At 45.7% G+C, this 21,911-nt stretch overlaps 1 protein-coding gene across 27 annotated transcripts in view; it reads left to right on the forward strand.

Moving 5' to 3' along the window:
- Positions 1-21,911, forward strand: part of Bbs9 (Bardet-Biedl syndrome 9) — a 425,044-nt gene that overhangs the window by 45,771 nt on the left and 357,362 nt on the right. For all 27 annotated transcript variants that reach the window (XM_039082282.2, XM_039082284.2, XM_063265362.1 and 24 more), the window contains one exon: positions 16,585-16,698. In XM_039082282.2, the coding sequence (XP_038938210.1) occupies positions 16,585-16,698 (114 nt within the window). The remainder of the gene's footprint in view (positions 1-16,584; positions 16,699-21,911) is intronic.

Below are 21,911 nucleotides of genomic sequence, written 5' to 3' on the forward strand. Positions count from 1 at the left end.
GGAGATAGATAGGACTCTGAGCCTTCCGTGGCCATTTTACTTAGCTAGCAAGACGGGAGCTGATTAAGTAGCACAGACCAGGGACACTGTGTTCGTGCAAGAGCTCAGTAAAGAAACTCGTTTGGTCACAGTTTGGGGAAAACTGGTGTCCTTCTTAGTGTTGAAATAAGAGAGATTTGCTAAGGGAATGGTAGGGTTGTTGCTTTTTTATCCTGTGCATTCGTTTAAAAGCTTTATATTCCCTGGAGACCAAGGAATTGTCCCAACCACATTTCCTTATGCCCACCTGACTCCCCTGCCTCTCATTTCTGTGGCCTTTTGTAATATTAACAGGCTGACAGTTTGTGTGATTTTCATGGCTTGGCTTAAATTCAAAAGCATGGGGAGTTAACATTTTTTGTTCTTTTGGTTATAATTCTTTCTTTCTTTTAAAGATTTATTATATATAAGTACACTGTAGCTGTCTTCAGACACACCAGAAGAGGGCATCAGATCCCATTACAGATGGTTGTGAGCCACCATGTGGTTGCTGGGATTTGAACTCAGGACCTCTGGAAGAGCAGTCAGTGCTCTTAACTGCTGAGGCATCTCTCCAGCCCTTGATTATGTTTTTTAAGATTCCAGGCTGGACTCTGAGCTAGCTCTCCCAGCCTCAGGGTAAGCACGGGTACTTGTAGCTAAAGTGGATGTTGAGTGTTGGAAGTGACAATGTCAGCTGCCTCTGACATTCTTTTCCCACTGCCCCCTCTCTCCCTGAGCTCTTTCCTGTCTACCCTTTCTTAGTTTTGTGGTATTGAGGATTGAACCCAGAACCTTGGTCTGCTTTCATGAAGCTCTTTTGTAGTTGACAAGCTTCTGAAACAGACTTGGAGTGAATTCAGTCTTTGAAGTAATTCTCTTGGAAGGTTAGTGGGTGGATTTTCCTGTGTTGGATACCCTGTCTTTCAGATTACATGTAACATCCATGTCTTGATGGTCTAAAGGTTCTGGTATTCTTTCTACTTTCCTTCCCCTACTTTCTGATCTCTGAATAAGGTAGCCCAGGGTGGGGGGCCCTCAGACTTGTGATTCTTGTGCCTCGGCTTCCTGGGTTTCGTGATTCCAGGTGTGCACCACCACATCTAGCTTATATTATTTTCTGATGGGCCTTAGTTTCTGAGCTGAGATGTTGGAGCTTAAAGATAAATCTTTAAAGGGTGTGTGCATGTGCATGTCTGTGGTTGCATGTGTGCATATGTGTGTGCACGTGCCCTTGGGATCCAGAAGGAGGCACAGATCCCCTGATGCTGGAGTTGCATGTGGTTGTGAGCCGCCTGATGTGGGTCCCCTGTAGGAGCAGCCAGTGCTGTGCTTGTAACTACTGAGTCCCCTTTCTAGCCACAGGTGTTAGAATTCACAGTGATTGTATTCTTTTAAATATTCTTCTCCAAAAGTTATGTATGTCACAGTAAGCATTTACAGGCATCTGACTTCTTGTTAGAATTTTGACGATGGCCCTTGGAAGGGAAGAAGAGGTCCTCCTTTATTTTTTCCTGTGCTCATGTGCTCTGACTAGGGGATGTATACGTACTGACTAGGGGATGTATACTTACTGTGTGCTCTGACTAGGGATGTACACTTACTGTGTGTGCTCTGACTAGGGATGTACACTTACTGTGTGTGCTCTGACTAGGGATGTACACTTACTGTGTGTGCTCTGACTAGGGGATGTACACTTACTGTGTGTGCTCTGACTAGGGGATGTACACTTACTGTGTGCTCTGACTAGGGGATGTATACTTACTGTGTGTGCTCTGACTAGGGATGTACACTTACTGTGTGATGGCTCTGACTAGGGGATGTGCACTTACTGTGTGTGCTCTGACTAGGGATGTGCACTTACTGTGTGTGCTCTGACTAGGGATGTACACTTACTGTGTGTGCTCTGACTAGGGATGTACACTTACTGTGTGTGCTCTGACTAGGGGATGTGCACTTACTGTGTGTGCTCTGACTAGGGATGTATACTTACTGTGTGTGCTCTGACTAGGGGATGTACACTTACTGTGTGTGCTCTGACTAGGGATGTACACTTACTGTGTGTGCTCTGACTAGGGATGTACACTTACTGTGTGATGGCTCTGACTAGGGGATGTACACTTACTGTGTGTGCTCTGACTAGGGGATGTACACTTACTGTGTGTGCTCTGACTAGGGATGTACACTTACTGTGTGTGCTCTGACTAGGGGATGTACACTTAATGTGTGTGCTCTGACTAGGGATGTACACTTACTGTGTGTGCTCTGACTAGGGATGTATACTTACTGTGTGATGGCTCTGACTAGGGGATGTACACTTACTGTGTGTGCTCTGACTAGAGATGTACACTTACTGTGTGTGCTCTGACTAGGGATGTACACTTACTGTGTGTGCTCTGACTAGGGATGTACACTTACTGTGTGTGCTCTGACTAGGGATGTATACTTACTGTGTGATGGCTCTGACTAGGGGATGTACACTTACTGTGTGTGCTCTGACTAGAGATGTACACTTACTGTGTGTGCTCTGACTAGGGATGTACACTTACTGTGTGTGCTCTGACTAGGGATGTACACTTACTTACTGTGTGTGCTCTGACTAGGGGATGTACACTTACTGTGTGTGCTCTGACTAGGGGATGTACACTTACTGTGTGCTCTGACTAGGGGATGTATACTTACTGTGTGTGCTCTGACTAGGGATGTACACTTACTGTGTGATGGCTCTGACTAGGGGATGTGCACTTACTGTGTGTGCTCTGACTAGGGATGTGCACTTACTGTGTGTGCTCTGACTAGGGATGTGCACTTACTGTGTGTGCTCTGACTAGGGATGTACACTTACTGTGTGTGCTCTGACTAGGGATGTACACTTACTGTGTGTGCTCTGACTAGGGGATGTGCACTTACTGTGTGTGCTCTGACTAGGGGATGTGCACTTACTGTGTGATGGCTCTGGGCTACTTAAGCATTTCTAGATTGTTTATCTAAAATCCCATTGAAAACTTGTTAGAAAACCTAAGTTTATTACCTGAGTTATTTTTGGTAATTTTAATATTTATGTCACTGATAATTTTCTAAAAGAAAAGGCCAGAAAATTTAGATTCTTAAATGTTACCTTCATTCCAAAAAAGTTATTGAAGGAAAATAAGTTGTCTGTATTCTCTGCAATTGCACCATTTTTATAAAAATTATTTTAAAAATATTTATCTATTTATTGAGACAGAACATCACTAGTAGCTCTGACTAGCCTGAAACTCACTATGTGGACCAGGCTAGCCTTGAACTCAGAGATCCTCTTGCTTTGGCCTCCCTTGTGTTGGGATTAAAGATATGCCCTCTCTTTCCAGCTACACTGAGTTTTGGGTGGTATTTCCTTAATATTGGAAGTTTATCAATGCATTTGGCATTCTGATTGAACCCATGTTCTAGTGACATTTTGATATTTGGGAGGAGAAAGTGGGGGCAGGAAGGTGTGGTAGTGTATCCTTGAGTAATGGAAGTTTTCTCGCCTCAGCTGAGCATAAATGGCGTGTGTTGGGGGCTCAGAGGGTCTAGGTTCCTGGTTAGTCAACAGCCACTGCTTTAGGACTTGAAGGATGAGTTTCAGAGAGTAGGCTTTTAGAAGGAAGCTATGTTATAAGAGAAAGGAAGCAGGCCAGGTCTGTACCCCAGAGGCTGGAGGGGTTAGGAAATCCTTACTGGCTTGGGAGGATGAACAGGTTGTCCCATCCATGAGGTGGTCATGTGTCTCCATCCTGGTGTCTTGGACTATGGCTTTGGATGGCCTCACACAGGTAGCCGGGCTCATTTAGGTTGCTATGTAAGAGGGGAAAGATAAAAACAGGAAGCCAGAAAGAACACATGACAGTACCCTCAGCCCTTGCTGTCTGTTGCCTCTGACAAGGCAGATCTTGGGATAGAGCCAAGGTTGTTTCCAGCTTCTGCTTGAGCCTGGACTGACTGATGGTGAAGGCCAAGAAGTGGAGTTGCTGGCCTTGGAAGTCCCTCCTCTAACTGCCTGGCCAGTTTTTCCTGCTTCAAGTTTAGGCTTAATTTGCTCAATTATTTACCCTGAATCTTGTGCTTCCTAATATGAAATCTTAAGTTTGTCCCACCTTTGGGCCATTTTTGGCTGCTGTGATTGGTGGAGGCTACTCCTATGTTGGAGTTTGTTGGTAACTGTTAGATTGTTCTCTGTTTCATAGGAACTCAAGGAGCTCTCTTCAGGCCGACTTTAATATTAATTCTACACAGCCTGACCCGAGTTCAATGCCAGTGGGTTGTTTCTTTGGCGTAGGCAGTACTGTGGGAAGCAGAGTTAGACACAGTGAGTAGGCAGAGTGAGGCCATGTGCCCCTACACTGACAGGCAGGGATCTGTAATGGAGCCGAGGAAGTCAAGTTGGAATTGGAGTAAGAAGGGCCACATACCAGCTCCCCGACTTTCCAATGCCAGACTGAAAATGTGAAAAGTGTAGAGAAAGAGAAAAAACCACAAGTATTTCTTCTATATAACGAAGGCTCCTTAGTTGGAGGTGTTATGCCAACGACGGGTTACCAAGAGAAAGCCTATAGCACGTGCATTGAATATGTATACATAGGAACATCCAATATGTTTGACCCCAAAGCGCGGTTCTGCCACCGGCTGCTAAGTGCTCACTTCCTGCCGGCTGGACGTTGTGCATAGCCTCTTCCCATGGGGGGTGGGGCTGGATGTGGGTGCAGCATGGTGTGTGTAGGCCGGCTGCCTCTGGGAACTTCTTCTCTGGGAGCCGGAACTCTTCTTAGGTCCATGTCGCAGCTTACTTAGCTACTTACACTTTTCCGTGTGTCTGACTTAGGCATGATTGCTAATTTTCTTGGCACCTTAGTACTTTTACTATTTATTACCCCGGATCGCTTTTACACCCATATTTTCCTGTTGTACTGGCGTGTGAAAGGTAACCGTTCTAGGGCATGGGGCTGAATGGCAGTGGCTCACCTCCAGGCTGCCGTCCTGTGCTGCTGCTTTCCTCTGTTGGAATATGGTAGGTGCATTCACTTCTGCAGCACATGAGTGAGTGAGTGAGGAACGGTGGGACTAGAGCAGAGCCCAGAGACAGGAGAGATTCAGAAAGCTCCTCTGTCGGGCATCAGTGCATCAGTGAGGCAGGACGCAGCGCAGCAGGAGGCAGCCCAGGAGGCCGCAGCGCAGGAGACAGCAGTGCAGGAGGCAGCACTTAGGGCAGAAAATGAAGTGTGGGGTGCAGGAGTAGCTCCATTGGTGGTAGCATATTGTTTGCGTTGCTTGACTGTACACTGTCACATGGTTTTGGTTGAAGCTTGGTTGTGGTTAGTGGAGATGGCTCCTGAGTTAGACTCACAGTGTTTAGTTTGAATTTAGCACACTCTTCTACCTTCTAATGCTAGACCGAGAGAGGTGAAGAATATAGAGAAGGAAACCAGTTCTTCTATCTACCTACGTAAGGCACCTAAGTGAGGACCTTATGCATTAGATTGGCCAGAGACAAATTACCAAAGGGGAAAGTTTTTAATGTGTGCATTGAATATGTGCAAGAAGGTGGTCATGCCATTTGCTGTGTAGATCCTTAGTTTCCTGTAGATCTGAAACCATACAGGGCTCAGTTTTGAAGCAAAGGAAAGAGAAAGTGTATTTAGAAAAGTACCGTGGGCCACTGACCAGGCATAACAGTAGTGACACAAAAGATGTCCATTTCAGTTTGCACACATGGGACATACACCCACCCAACAAATAAAACCAACTTAAAAAATTAAAGAAACTGTACTGTGCAGATTCAGTCTTGGCTTTCTGCATCATAAGAGTTAAGCTTCCCCCCTTCTTGGCACAGGAGAGGACTCCTTTATACATGACACTCTGCTGACTTGATGGTGCGTGGCTGTAATTCTAGCACCTGTAGGCAGAGGCCGGATGAATGGGTTCAAGACCAGCTCTGCCTACAGAAAGGCAAACACACAAACCCAGGAGGGTTAATTTAAGCTCTGTTTTTAGAGATTCAAGACCAGATGCGAAGGAGTGGCGGGCTCTGGTTCGCTCCAGGGGAATGGCTTCTTCTTTGCCACCATGTTTTATTCTTCTTTCCATCTTTCACTTCCTGCCTCTGCCCTGTGTCCCTTCCTCTTTCCTCCTTGCTCTCCTTCCTCCTCGCCCTCCTCTTCCTCTTCTTTGCTGTGTTGTCCATAGTGGTTTTAAACTTCTGGACTCAAGGCCTCTTCCTGCCTCAGCTTCGTGAGAAATACCTGAGATTACAGACACCTGCCAGTGTTGACATAATCCGCGTTCAGGAAGTAAGGAAACAGTTTATTCAGAGCCCTGGTTATCTGATTGTTATAATAGTCTTAGTTAGGACTTAGATATCTGTGACGAGACACCATGGCCACAGCAACTCTTATAAAGGAAAACATTTAATTTGGGGCTGGCTTACAGTTCCAGGGGTTTATATTATTAATCAATTTTTTTTGGGAAAATTTCATGCTTGTATATAATACACTCTGGCAATGTTCTCCTGCCTTCTCTTATCTCTGTATTGACCCCTTTCAACCTCCTATTTCACACCTGCATGGCTTTTCTTTTGTGACCTACTGACTTTAATCAGTGTCCTCTCTGTAGCTGTTTAGTCAGAGTTTCTATTGCTGTGATAAAACACCATAAGCAAAAGCACATTTGGGAGGAAAGGGTTTATTTATATTACTCTTCATAGATCACCATCAAAGGCAATGGGGCAGAAACTCAGAGGCAGGGCTGATGCCGAGGCCATGGAAGAGTATTGCTTACTGGTTTGCTCCTCATGGCTTGTTCAAACTGATTTCTTATAGAACTCAGGACTTCCAGTGCTGTCCCTACCCGATGTGTCCCTCTGTGATCAATCACTAATTGAGAAAGTGTCCTTCAAGGCATGTTTTCCCACAGCTGGATCTTATGGAGGTATTTTCTCAGTTGAGTCTTCCTCCTCTCAGATGACTGACTCTAGCTTAAGTCAGGTTGACATAAAAACCAGCTGGCAGAGTAATGATGGGTTTAGAACTATCCTTAGGTGCTCACCCATGTCGATAGAAGGAAGGACAATGCCTTCCCCTCCTCCAGAGCTGACCAGATGTAGCATTTGTTCATCGGGGGGCATAGGACTCATGAGTCCCTCCCTGCCCCATGATTGACTGTTGACAGGCCAGTCCAGTGTGGTACCAGTGTAGGCCACCACAGCCACTCTAAGATCATGGTTACAATGGCGGTACCATTTCTTGATGATAAAATTCTGTAGTCCTTCTCCTTGTCATCTGGGCCTTAAATTCTTTCTGCTCTCTCTTCCTTGATGTTCCTTAAGTCTTAGAGGGAGTGGTATAAATAAATGCCCCTTTAAGGGTTGATCACTCAACACTGACTAATTCTCTGTACTATCTGTAGCTATTCAATGTACATTTTCAGTTTTCTTTATAGCTGAATAAAACTTCATTGTTATATGAACACCTTTTATTACCTGTTCATCTGTTGATAGACACATTGTGAATTGAGCACAAACAAACATGAATGGTCAAGGACTTCTCCACAGTTGTGGTGCTTTCCTTAGCCCAGGCCAAACAGTTTGTAGAATCTTTAATAAAGACACAGTGTGCTGCCTAGTTTTATGTCAAGTAGACACAAACTATAGTCATTACATAAGAGTAAACCTCAATTAAGAAAATACTCCCAGGGGTTGGGGATTTAGCTCAGTGGTAGAGTGCTTGCCTACCAAGCGCAAGGCCCTGGGTTCGGTCCCCAGCTCTGAAAAATTAAAAAAAAAAAAAAAAAGAAAATACTCCCAGAAGATTGGCCTGTGGGAAAACCTGGGATACATTTTCTTAATTGATGACTGATGTGGGAGGGCCCAGATGTGACTTTTGGGCTGGTGATCCTGGGTCCTCTAAGGAAGCTGGCTGAGTAAACAGTGGGGAGCAAGCCAGTAATTAGAACTCCTCCATGGTGTCTGCATCAGCCACTGCTTCCAAGTTCTTGCTTTAAGATCGTGCTTCTCTGTAATGTAGTATGACCAGAAAGTTGTAAGCCGAAATAAGCCATTTCCTCCCCAGGTTGTTGGTGGTCGTGGTGTTTAACCATAGAAGTGAAAACCCTAAGGTCAGACATTGGAACTAGGTCATGGGGTATCGCTGTGGCAAACCTGATTATGTTTTGGGGAGGATTGTTGTGGTGGTTTGAATAAGAATGGTTCTCATAGACTTGAGTGCCTAGTCATCAAGTGCTCAGTCATCAAGTGCTCAGTCATCAAGTGCTTAGTCATCAAGTGCTCAGTCATCAAGTGCTCAGTCATCAAGTGCTCAGTCATCAAGTGCTCAGTCATGGCACTGTTTGAGAAGGATCAGGAGATGCAGTCTTGTTGGGGGAAGTGTGTCACTATGAGTGAAACTTTGAGTTTTCAAGAGCCCATGCTAGGCCCAGCTCCCCCAACTCCTCCACCTCTCTCTGACTGTAGATCAGGATGTAGCTCTCACTACTGCAGCAACACGCTGGCCATACTTGCTACCATGTTTTCTGCCATGATGATAATGAGTCCATTATTTGAAACTAAGTTACAAACTTCTGAAACTGTAAGCCAGCCCCCAATTAAATGCTTTCTGTTATGGGAGTTGCCCTGGTCATGGTGTCTCTTCACAGCAGTTGAACAATGGCTTCAGACAATTGCGGAAGGACTTTTGAGCTTTGTGCTAGAGAAGTTGCTGAATGCTCAGATCTTGGTGGTATGTTCTGTGGGAGTTTGGAAGAGAAGAATTTTCAGAGTGATGCAGACAGTAGAGGCCTGGCTTGTACAGCCTCAGAGGGAACTTTGAGAGTCCCTCTATGTGGGACTGTGGGAGCCATTGATATTTTGACTTAGGAACTACGAAAGCTAAACCTCTGCTTGGACAATTGGAGCTGCTCAGCTGTGGGTGAAGACTCAGCTGTGATCGAGAAGAGACCTGGGCATCATCGAAACCAATTTTCTGAGCAAACGTTTCTTCGGGCTCAGTGCACAGAAGCTGTCGTCTAGAGAGGGCCCAGGCTACCTTATGTTGGTGGCTGAACTTGGATTTAGAAGCCTTACGGGTCATGGAGAGCATTGGGGCTTGGCACCTGGAGTCCCTCGGAGAAGCTGGGAAAGTCATTAGTGAATGTCAAAGCCAGGGTTGAGGGGGCCATGGAGGGAAGTTGAGACTTGGGACCACGTGGTGGAGTCAGGGTCCCTGAGTAGTTCTCTGGAAAGGTTTTGGTGAGGGTGCAGCCCAGTTGCAGAGACGCCAGCATTTTAGAGATGTCATTGCCCTGGGACAATCACCAGGGCAGGAAGGAGCCCTGGAGTGGAACCTGACTGAGCTTCTGAGTGGTGTGAGCTGATGCCAGTGTCCTGTGGGAAGCCCTCGGGAGCTGTGAAGATCCCAGAAGTGTGACAATGATTTGACTGTGACTGTGCTCCGGCTCTTCTGTCTTGGAGAAAGTACATAACTTATTTTGATTTACTGAGAGCCCACAGTTATGATGAAAGAGCGTACCCCTAAACGGGGAACGTGTCTCTCGCTCCAATTGTGGGATGGGGTGCCCCCAAGAACCACGAGTAGCCATTCTTGATGTATAAGCACGAGGTAGCTTTATTAACGAGATCCCAGGTCTTAGCGGGATCCCGGGTCGACACGTATCTCACACAGGAGACAGAGGAATCGACCCCGAGCTTCCAAACTCGGGGGTTTTTATAGGGGAGGTAAGGGGCATTCGTGCGGTTACACATGATTGGTCAATTCAAAAGGTGCACAGTTACTTTTGGCGCGAAATGACATCAGCAAGGAGTATGTGTTATCTAGCAGCTCGGCAGGCAGGTAGGGTGGCTCATCTCACTCAGGGGGGTGAAGGAAGGGGAGGGGGTGACTACGGATGGTCAGTGTCCTTGGGGCTGATAGCTGGTTTGGCAAGTCCTATCTCTGGCTCTCCCTCAGGCACGTCCGGCCCTGCACATCGGACTCTGACAATGAGCAACCTTTATGAAACTCTAGTTCTGCACATTCGGGCTCTGACAATGAGTAACCTTTATGAAACTCTAGTTCTGCACATCCGGGCTGTGACAATGAGTAACCTTTATGAAACTCTAGTTCTACATTCCCCACTTCTTTTTTTTTTTGTTAATAGTTCTAATCCTAGAACTTCATGGAGAACTCAGCTTCATCTAGCATAACAGCTTGGTATTGTTGTCTTAACATGAGGATTCTAATCTGGACACTATCCAAGCTTATCCACCAAGGTCATGACTAGCTTTTAGAACTTCTAAGCTTATACAGACTGTGATCCCTGAGGCACAGTCCCAAGAAGTGTTAAGAGTACTAACATATGCAATGTTACATCATTTGTAATGGAAATCAAGCCTATCCCACACCTATCTTGATAGAACCCAGGACAAACATGACTGAATTTCCCTCTAGGTCCCAGCTCTCAGCCCCAACAGCTAGTACTCAGCTGGTGAGGGCTGAGAATTGACAGCTGTCAGGGTGGTCAGCAGCACCAGGTACGGTCCTTTCCAGCGAGGCTCGAATGTCTGGGCTCAGTGTAGCTGCAACCTGGAACTGATGGGATGTCTCAGGGGTCTCCGGGGCATAGGCTGCTGTCAGCTGTGAGCAGATTTCTTTCTGTATCACCTGTAGGTCTTTTAGCCTGGCACACAAATCATTATTACTATGGCACTATGACATGTTGGTTCAGTAACATCATCTAATACAGTCGGGGGGGGGGCTGAGGCCCCATATAAGATCTCAAAGGGGGTAAGGCTGAATCTGGAAGGGGTATTTCTTGCTCTGAAGAGAGCAAGAGGGAAGGAGTGTCACCCAGTCTGCGCCAGTCTCCATGGTTAATTTGGTCAGGGTCTCTTTTAGAGTTCTATTTATTTACTCTACCTGTCCTGAACTTTGAGGTCTGTAAATACAATGTAATTTCCAATCGACCTCTAAATACTTGGCCACACCCTGGCTTACCTTGGCAACGAAAGTAGGGCCGTTGTCTGACCAGATTACCTTGGGCATTCCAAATCGGGGGAAGATTTCTTCCAGTATCTTCTTGATGATTGCAGAGGCCGTCTCTTGTTTGGTGAGGAAAGCTTCTATCTATTCCTGAAAAAGTATCTACAAGCACTAGGAGATACTTGTGATTATATTTTTCTGGTTTTATCTCAGCGAAGTTCACTTCGACTTTTCACCAAACTCTTTAGGTCTCTTTGCCCTGTTTGCTTGCTAAGCATTCACTTATTGACATACCTTATACTTTCTACTGCCTCTCTGGCTAAAATCTTAAAGTCTATTACATACACTTTAACTACTTGGACAAACTTCTTATCTCCTAAATGAGTCCATTTCTGTATTTGGCAAAGTGAGTCTTTTCTTTGTTCCCTGGGAAGTATAGCTTTCCCCTCAAGTGTGCCATTGTCCTTTATCTTTTAAGCAATTTGGGCCTTTTCTAAGTGAGGCCATCCCTTAGTCCGATCCTAGTTCTCAGTGGCTGTCTCTTGCAGGTCTGCAACCAGGATGGGCTCCTGCATAACCATTTTTCGAGCCACTTGATCTGCTTCGTTATTGCCCCATGTCACTGAATCTCTTCCCTCCTGATATCCTGAGCAATGAATAGTACTCACAGTTGTTGGCTTCATCAGGGCATCCAAGAGATGGCAAAGGCATCTGCAGCGCTGATGTACTGGGGGGTTGAGCCATCCCAGATGACATTGTGTTGTCCACCATGGCAGCACCCACTTGTCTCTGACCTTCATTCATGAAGAGAACTGTTCCCGTCTGTGGACAAGGTCCTCGGCTTTCAGCAGGGGTCAATCAGCCAGTCGCAGAGGTCTTTCCTCCACCCATGGGCTTCTGCCAGTACTTGACACTCGTGCTGTGGTGGCTCCAGGTCCGGATTGGGCAGCAAGGTGACCAGATTGTCCCCAGCCGGTGGAGAATCTAGTCCATGGCAGCTGACCAGTGGTCCCATCTTTTGGGACACTCTATTCAAAGGCAGAACATCAGCCACTCTATCACAGTTTAAGTCCTGGATTGGGTGATAATTGTTAGTGCCCGGCTGGCAGGAGTGATGTGTTCCAGGCAGATCAGGACTAAGTCACACATCTCCCAGCATCAGGTACTGGTGCACTGAGACAGGTCTTAAGCTCCACATACACAGTCTGCAGATATGCATACACATGGCCTCACCCAGCCATTTCAGCCCACGCAAGCCATTTTGGAGAGCAATTTTCTCATGAGCAAGGGATAGGGGCAGTCAGGGATGACTATGAACTAGTGGGTGGGTTACCCGGCCCACGCCAAGGTCCACTGTTCTTCGGGCAGTCCATAAGTATTGTTCGTTGCCAGTAGCCCCTTGCACTCAAGGTCTTTGGATATTGGCCCACTGGGGGGCATAGGAGCACAGAGCATTGGGTCCCTGTATCCACACTTCCCTTCTATCTCTGTACATAGCCAGCACTCTAGGACCAAGAAGCTCTCCAGTGGCCCCTCTTGTTCTTTCTTGGGCAGTCCCTGACCCAGTGTCCTTTTTCTTTGCATTAGGCACACTGATCTTGAGCCAGGAATTCTCTTCTGTTGCCAGGTACTATCTTCCTAGGTTCCCTAACTACTGTGGCCAGTATATGTTCCTCTCTTGTCTTCTATCTCTCTTTAGCTCTCTAACTTCCTCTTCTTTTTGTCTCTTTTCTTCCCTAGCTTCCTGCTCTTTTTAATCCTCTTTCTTTCCTTTCTTTCTTTCTTTCTTTCTTTCTTTCTTTCTTTCTTTCTTTCTTTCCTTCCTTCCTTCCTTCCTTCCTTCCTTCCTTCCTTCCTTCTTTCTTTCTTTCTTTCTTTCTTTCTTTCTTTCTTTCTTTTTTTTCCAGTCTCTCTGCATCTTCTTCTACAGCTATTAGGTGCTGTCCACTTTTCTGCACAGACCCTGAACCATGCATCAACTTATTTTCTCTGCAACTTACAATAACTCTCTCAGTGACTTAGCTTAACCCTTCAAATTTCTGTAACTTTCTCTTCATATCTTTTCCTTATCTTAGCCAGATTGGTGGGGCATTTTCCAGCCCCTCAGAGACCCACCCTTGGAGCCTGGCGGCAGACCTGGCACTCCTTACCTTCAGGCGTCTGAAGAGAGCAGGCAGAAGTGAGGGCCTTCTATCCGTGTCTGGAACATTTTTTTTCTGGCCTCTAGTAGGATTCCGTCTTTCCTCGGTGGTAAAGAAGACCTGTAACAGTTACTAACAAGCATCTCAAATGGGATGGTGAGAAAACAAGAGAATCTTGAGAATAGAGGTCTACTGAAGAGGGCAAACAGCATTTATCTCTCTTCAGTGTCAGCTCCGTGGCTTTGCCTCTCAAGAGAACCAGCCTTCAAATGACACTAGGCTTTTAGTAACAACTAATAACAAAAGGATGGAGAGATGGTTAGAACCTGGTTGCTAGATGCCAGGTGGCTGACAAAAGAATCGTAACCAGTTCACCTGGGGCTATCAGGACCTCAGTAGTAGCCCTTTACCAAACTGTCTCACTGGGTTTAAAGGGCCCAAGGAAAAGAAAACATTAATCCTGACCTTGGCCACCTCCAAGTAATTTAGTGCTGGAGACTGACTCCTCCCTTGGAATAAAGACAGCAGATAAGGCAGGCTTCCTTAAAGAACTTCTCTAAATGAGGCTTCCTTAAAGAACTTCTCTAAATGAGTGCTCTCCTACTGTGAGCAAATGTCAGAAATTCCTTTACTGTTCTTGTTTTCCTTATAGCCCCACCTAGCTCTCAGCCTTTTTAGATTATTCTTCCTGTAGCATTTCTAACACAGCCTGTCCCTTTTTTTTTTTATAGCCTGTTGACAGCATTTCTGATCTTTTAGGCAGCTACGCACTAAGTGCCATACCGGCTGAAACTCCACCTTTAAGATTCCTTGCTCCCAAGCAAAATTTACTCACTTCTCTAGCTTATCTCAGCTGGCTGCGAGCACAAGCACAGATAAAACACTGTTTTAAAAATTAACTTTGGCTATCAACCAACACACCGCCACTAGAGCAGGGTCCATAAGATTAAGTTTCTTACTCACTAAGCATTAAGGGGACCAAGTAAAACTCTTTGACGAACAAAGCAAAACATGATTTCAAACACAGTCGTCAGTCCAAAGTCAAACACGAAACAAAAGCCAAAAAAGATACTCGACAATACCACAGAAAACAAACCAGACAAGCAAGACTAAAACAAAGCATCCTATAACCAATTTCCACAGATGCCTGGTACCTTCAGTACCTGGCCCAAACTGCAGCTTAACCTTAGCTGATTCTGGGATACCAAACACAGAAACAGAATACAGACAACAGACACTAACACATCTAAGCACACTTGTCCGTGCCTATACTTAAATAGGCAGCCGAACATGACCTCCAAAGTCACAGTCAGATCTTTTTGACTGTCTGTTGCCGGGTCCTCCTGACAAAATTCGGCTCGTGGAACGTCTCTCACGCGTCCCAGAGCCAGGACCCAACAAAGGCTGGCTCGTGGAACGTCTCTCACGAGTCCCAGAGCCTGCGCGATTGGGGCGTCCCCCGGTGCGCTTTCTAAAAAGGAAAAAAAAGAAAGAAAAAGACTATTCGGAGTAGGAATCCTTCATCTACTCACAGGCGCCATTTCGGGGTGGGGAACCTTCTTCCACCCGTGCACAGGGCAGGAATCCTCCTTCTGCCCAGACAGTGCATTCTCAAGCTAGCTTTCTACGGGGTGGGGAACCTTCTTCCACCCGTGCACAGGGCAGGAATCCTTCTTCTGCCCAGACAGTGCACCAAGACACTAAACCGGTACCGAAAAACACAGACTACAGGACTTAATTCATACACACTCACACACAGCGGCCACTTTCCAGCACTCACACTTACGTACCTCCAAGTGGCATTCGGGGTTCCGGGGGGTCACACTCCGATCCCGGACGAGCCCCCAAATGAAAGAGCGTACCCCAAAACAATGACACCTTGGATATTTTAAAGAAACTTCACAATTTTTGAGAGCCTTTGGAATTTTCAAGAGACATAGTAGACAGCCAGGAATGGGGCATATAGTTAGTATCTGGCTCTGAAGCCCTGGTTTCAATACTGTTTGGAGTTTGGAAAGACTTTGGGATTTTAGGAACACTTTGTATATTTTTGAGAGACCATGGATATTTTAGAGAGACTTGAATTTTGAAAGAAGTTTTGGATAATTTAAAGAGACTAAACTTTTTATGGGACTTTTAAAGTTATTTATGTTTTATATTTTATTATTAATGTTAACAGGCCATCTTGGGGACAAATGAAAAAGAAAATGTTCTAGTTGAACAGTGACGTGTCTGTGTATCAAGTTGACAAGGGGTCAGTTCTGCTGGCTAGTTTTGTGTTAGCTTGACAGATGCTAGAATCATTTTAGATGAGGGAATTTCAACTGAGAAAATGGTCTCAGTACAACACTGGGATGCACTCTCTTGATTGGTGATGGGGTGGGAGGGCCTAGATCACTGTGGTTGGTGCCACTCTTGAGCTGGTGGTCCTGGGTACTTTAGGAAAGCAGGCTGAGCAAACAATGAGAGCAAACCAGTGACCTCCATCCCTCCGTGGCCTCTGCATCTGTCACTGCTTGCAGATTCCTGCCTTGAGTTCCTGCTGGCTGTGCACAGTGATGGAGTTTGAACTGAAAGTTGTGAGCCATTTCCTCCCCACGTTGTTCCTGGTCATCCATCACAGCAGTAAAAACCCGAAGACACAGCTTCTTCAGGGAGCGTGGCGAAGTCTTACTGCTGAGAGTTTTTCAGGGATGGAAGCCATAGACCTGCCCTGAGGAGGGCCGGTCCCCTGAAAGGCCCTAAGCAGCAGACAGTCAGGAGTGGGGCATTCAGTGTCTGCTCTGAAGCCCTGCTTCAATACTTTTTAGGGAGAGGAAAAATGTCTACAGTTTATTTATTTAAAAAGTTATGACATTTCTATTCTAAAATGCAGAAAATATATTCTTATAGTTTCAGGGTTCATTGGCAAATTTTTCTGAACATAGAAAACATAGGGCTAGCATATATAAGGTCTGGCAGTGTATCTCAGTGGTAGGGCTCAATCCCTAGTTTAAAAAATTAGGACATAGTATTTGAAGGGGTCGGATATTTTGATAATGTGGACAAGAAAATGAGTTGTTTTAAAGATGTCATTTGTTTGCTGTCCTGTTCTATTGTTTATAGTGGAAAATGTAATGGTGTTTATTTTAGAACTGAAACTAAATGGCTTTGCTATCATTTAAATAATTATGCCTCACTCAGGAATGCTTAACAGAAACACATATTAAATGCTCCCTAATGTAGTATTTCTCTATTAATCTAACTGAGATTTAAATACTTTTTAAACTGTGCTGGCTTTTTCTGTGACAAGTGTATTAATTGTTCTTATCTTTTATTGGTTTGCCATTTTTAATTTCACTAAAGTTGATTTAAAGCTGATATAGAGGATGAGAAGACATTAATATAAACCAGCATAAACAGATTTAAAGCAGTCCCTTTACGCTCTTTCTCCACAGGGACATTGGGTAATGTGGAGCATGGAAACCAATATCAGATAAAGTTGATGTATGAGCACCATCTTCAGAGGACAGCCTGCAACATGACCTATGGACCCTTTGGTGCTGTCAAAGGTAATGCACTTTGAGCCGTACACATGACATTCCAAGTGGCAGCGTGACACCTTTTGGTCCTATTACAATGGGATATTATGTGGTTTGAATCTTCAAGTATTAAGTAAGTATTTTAGTAAAACTTTTATATTTAGATACTTGAAATCATTTAAAAGTATACTTTAAAATGGGAATGTTTGATAGCCCCACGACTTACATCCTTATACCCTCTTCAGTGCTCTTTGGAAACATCTGTGGTTGTTTGAATGAGAACAGCCCCGCAGCCTCGTATGTTTCAATGCTTGCTCCTCAGTTGATCTGTTGGGAAAGATTAGAAGATGTGGCCTTGTTGGAAGAGTTGTGGCATTAGGGTGGGCTTTGAGGTTTCGAAATCCCACGCCATTCCTAGTTGGCTGTCGCCGTGCCTTTTGCTGGTGGGTCAGATGTGAGCTCTCAGCTCCTATGCCGAGCCTGCCTGTCTGCTGCCAAGCTCCCTGCTCTAATGGTGGTTGGTTCACCCCTGAACCTAGGAGCCCCAGTTAAATGCTTTATTTTATAAGTTGCCTTGGTCATGGTGTGTTGTCATGGCAATAGCAAGTAATTAAGACAATATGTTTTCTACAGAGTTTGTCTTAATAAGCTAATTAAAGGTGAGTTCTTTTATGGTAGAGCTGGCTGCCTGCCACAACTTTCTGTGGCATGAGATGTTTGTTTGTTTTCTAAGACAGGGTTTCCCTGTGTATTGTCCTGGAACATGCCCTGAAGACCAGAATGGCCTTGAACTCGAGAACAGTCTGCTTCTGCCTCCCAACTGCTGGAATTAGAGGTGAATGGCCCTCACCTCTAATTCCACTGAAAGCCAGCATGACGTTTTGATCTTAGTGACAGTCCAAGCCGAACCGGCTAAAGGCAGGTGGGTGACAAACGTGCCCTCCCTGCCTCTCATGTGGAGAGTGCCTATGGATTCCTTCTAGACAAGAAAGCCTGGGAACAGGGACAGATAGGTACTTAGATGTAGACGTGGTAATGCTCTTCAGTCATGAGCTCGGTCACAACAAGCCGTTACCTGAGAGGAGAAGTACCTCTTCCAGATTCTCCCTTTACCAGGGTGCCACCTTTATCAACAGATGCCCCTGTTGTCTTTGGGCTTCAGGATAAATTCCAGGAGGTCTGTCCTCACTGCATGTGACATTGGCAGTTCCTTAAGTTCCTTGAATAAGTGGGTGATGGTTGTGTCTAGCTTACACATATCATGGTCTCTGAATGTATAACTGCTTTTTAATGTCTGTCTGTCTGTCTTTTTTTTTTTTTTTTCCTCTGGAGCTGAGGACTGAACCCAGGACCTTGTGCTTGCTAGGCAAGCCCACTACCGCTGAGCTAAATCCCCAACCCCCGTCTGTCTTTTTTTTTTTTTTTTTGGTTCTTTTTTTTCGGAGCTGGGGACCGAACCCAGGGCCTTGCACTTCCTAGGCAAGCGCTCTACCACTGAGCTAAATCCCCAACCCCCCGTCTGTCTTTTTGAGATCTGGTCTACACTGTAGTCCAGGCTGACCTGGATCTCACTGTGTGGGCGGGGCTTGCCTTGAACTCACAGTGAGCCTCTTCTGCACAAACTCCCCAGTGCTGGAATCACACTTGTGCTCCATCGCGTGTCTTCCTCTGTGTGCCTTGTAATTCCTGGATTACTTACACTACCTAACACACATGAGTGCCATGAAAATAGTCTGATACTGTGCAGATAATTACCAGAGAAATCTTATGGCTATGTTCAGGGCAGGAGCAGTTCTTTCCTGAGTGTCTTGTTGAATCCAGAAAAGGAGAAGGCTGCCACTTCTGGCTTAGACTGGTCCTCTGCCTTTGTATGCATCTTTTGCCAAGCAATAAAAGACTTCCTGCTGCATGTCCATCTAGACACAGCTCATGGTTTTTCACTGCAGTTAATGTGTGTGCGCGTGTGTGTGTGTGTGTGTGTGTGTGTGCGCGCGTGTGCGCGTGTTCGTGCACATGCATGTGCGTGTGCGTGAGTGTGTGTGTGTATGTGTGTGTGCATGTGTGTATGTGAGCACGTGTGTGTATGTGTGTGTGCGTGTGTGTATGTGCGTGTGTGTGCACGTGCATGTGTGTGTATGTGTGCGTGTGTGTTCGTGTGTGTGTGTGTGTGTGCGCGCACGCGCGCGCGCGCGTGTGTGTGTGTGTGTGTGTGTGTGTAGGTGCTTGAGGATGCCAGGGGATATCAGACTGCCTAGAGCTGGATGGTTGTGAGCTATGTATGGAGCTGGTAACTGAACCTGAGTCCTCCTTAAGAGCAAGAAGTGGGGCTGGAACCATGGCTCAGAGGGGAGGAACATTTGCACAGGGACCCAACATGGTGGCTCATCACCATTTATAACCACAGTTCCAGGGAATCTGAACATTTTTTTCTGACTCCCACTAGCACCAGGCATAAAAGGGTACAGATACATGCAGGCAAAACACATACGCACATAAAATAAATCTCTAAGCAAACCCCAACCCAAAACAACAAATGTTCATCACCACTGAGCTATCCTTCCAGCCCCCAATTTAGAATATTTTCGTTAGTGACGGGCAAGTACATTTTGTGTAATGAAGCAAAACACTTGGTTAGGTTATAGCGCAGTGTCTGAGGAGTGTTGGCTTATTCAAGGACACAGTTGAATGTCGAGAGGAGACAGAGCTGGGATTTATATGAAAGGTAATGTCAACCATGCAGCACCTCCTCACACCTCTTGCCTTTGGTGATCACTCTTCTTTTAAAATGTCTGACATCTTTGGAGGACCTAATCTCCAGATTGCCTATTTAACTGTTTTCAATTTGTTTGTTCTCACCAAATCACCAAAGCAAAGTGCTAAGTCCTGTGGATCTAGCTAGGTGTGGTGTCTCATGCGTCTACTCTTGGTATTCAGGAAACTGAGGCAGGAGGATTGCCGTGATATTAAAAAGTAGCCTAATGTAGATAGTGAGTTCCTTCGTAGCTTTGGATAAGAGTATGGCCTTGCTCAGACAGACAGACAGACAGACAGACAGACAGACAGACAGACAGAACAATGAAACGAAATTACGATCTATCTGGAGTGCAAACAGATTGTGCGGTGAGGACAGCACTTTGGCTCTTTTCTTAGCAATGTTGTGGTTCTTCAGGCCATGAACTTAGCGCTCTGTAGCTTGATTTGGATTTTTTTATTTTTCATCAGACCAAGTTAACCTAACTAGCTTAACCACATTCTCTGCTTCCGTCAGAGCAATGTGATGGGTTCAGGACTCACTCTTCTAAAACCCAGGTTCTCGAGCAGGGCCTGTGGCTCGCTGACAGTTATACTCTGCATTCATGAAACCCCAGTGCTCTCCTCAGCAGTTAGACAGATGAGCAAGTCGATGGATGTTGTTCAAGTAGAACATGCTGACCCCCTGCTCCTGCAGGTCATGTGACTGTCCTGTGAGAGGTGGGCTCGCTGTGCTGTGATGAGGAATATTCTTCTCTTTGAATGAAGGTTCACGGGGAGACTCGGACAAGGAGCCCATGCTGAGTGCTTCCTGCTGGGACCGTCTGCTCATACCCTGTTGTCCTGAAGCTTCTCTGTGACAACCCACATTTTCATCCAATGTGGGCTAAAAATCCACAAGTGAAATTGTTCTTCAGGCCTTCATTTGGTCACAAGGGCTCTGACATCACGTAAAACTATTACATGTCTGCTTTACTTCTAGGACGCTGTCTTTGGTTGAAGGACCCTTGGGAAATTGATCGATGAGGCATTTTTTTCCCTGTTAGTAACTAGCAGGAGCTGAATACAAGGTGTACCTGTTCTTCTCTTAGCTCTTGAGTTGGGTTTCACAAGGAAAAACTCTCAACAAAGCGCGGGGCTGTCCTGACACACTTTACTTTTCTTTGGTTGAGAACAAAACTTGAGTCAGAAGGAGGTGGAGTCAGGAGGATCAGGAGTTCCAGGTCAGCTTTGTGAGTCAAAGTCCTGTCAAGAAATAAGCCAGACTGCCTTAGGGAATGTAGATGGTGTGCTCACTGCCCTGCACTCGTCTCCATACTGGACAAAAATGTTCACCAGGCTGTAGAGATGGTGCAGTCTGCTGACTGTAGGGTGTTCCCCTTGGTACACAGGATGTAGAGATGATGGAGTCTGCTGACTGTAGGGTGTTCCCCTTGGTACACAAAACAAGCAGTTTAGCCCTTGGGAAGAAGACAAGTCACCCCCAAGTTTTATTCATTTGAAAGAACTTTGTCTCTAGTGTAGCTTTGTGTGCTCCTCTGTTTGTTTGCATGTTTTGCATTTTTGGAGACAAGGTCTCAAAGACCAGGCTGGAACTGGCTGGGACAGGCTAAAACTGGTTGGAACTGGCAGTGTAGCAGGAACTGGCTCAGGGTCCTCTTGGTGCATGCTGGAACCACTCAAGAGTGAGTCATTCTTTCATGCTACTTAGAATTAACAAGGCGAAGAAAACTTAGTGTTTGAGAAAAGGAATCAAGAAAAGGATAAAACCTGGCACTGTTTTAGATTAGGTGAGGAGACACTGGGGTTGTGCACCTGAAGAGCTACCACTAGAGGGCAGGCCTCTACTACTGTCTGTTGTTGGGGACTGCCTGAGACTAAGAGGGGGAGCTCGGCCTGAAGGGGTGGCCCAGGTAATCTAGGCACTGTGGAGGTGGAGGCAAGGGGATGAGGCCCTGGAGTGTGCCTCAGAAAAACAAAAGAAATAACACAGATCATGAATGAGGAAATTGTATACCGGAATTTCTTCCTTTGACTAAAAACAAATAGAAACTTCTTCAAGGTGCAGAGAAGTGTTAAGTTTTAAAGGGGGAATTATTAGTTAATGTCTGATAGGATGTACTGCTGGGGATTCTTCCTCCCCGCTGTGCGCTTGAAACTTTAATTTGCATTTGAATCACAAGACCGTTGTCTGAGCCTCAGCATTCTGAATTTGGACCTGTGAGTCTGAGTTTCTGACAGTGTTTGGTGATGCCAAGTTGCAACTGGGCCCTTCCCTCTGCCATCCTGCCTCCAGCTCTGCAGTTGAAAGTTCCCTCAAGCTCTCTTCAGTGAGAGAGGAGGGAGTTGAACTTGGGCTTCAGCATCAAGAATGCTGTGGAGGTAAAACTGCACCAACCCCTCCCTACCTGGGCTGCCTTTCAATCTAGAGTGACTCTCCCGTCAGAAAGGACTATACTTAAGTATGTAGCTTAAAAATGGTTACTACATTT

Source organism: Rattus norvegicus, chromosome 8 (genome assembly GCF_036323735.1).
Source record: "Rattus norvegicus strain BN/NHsdMcwi chromosome 8, GRCr8, whole genome shotgun sequence".
Classification (NCBI taxonomy): Eukaryota; Metazoa; Chordata; class Mammalia; order Rodentia; family Muridae; genus Rattus; species Rattus norvegicus.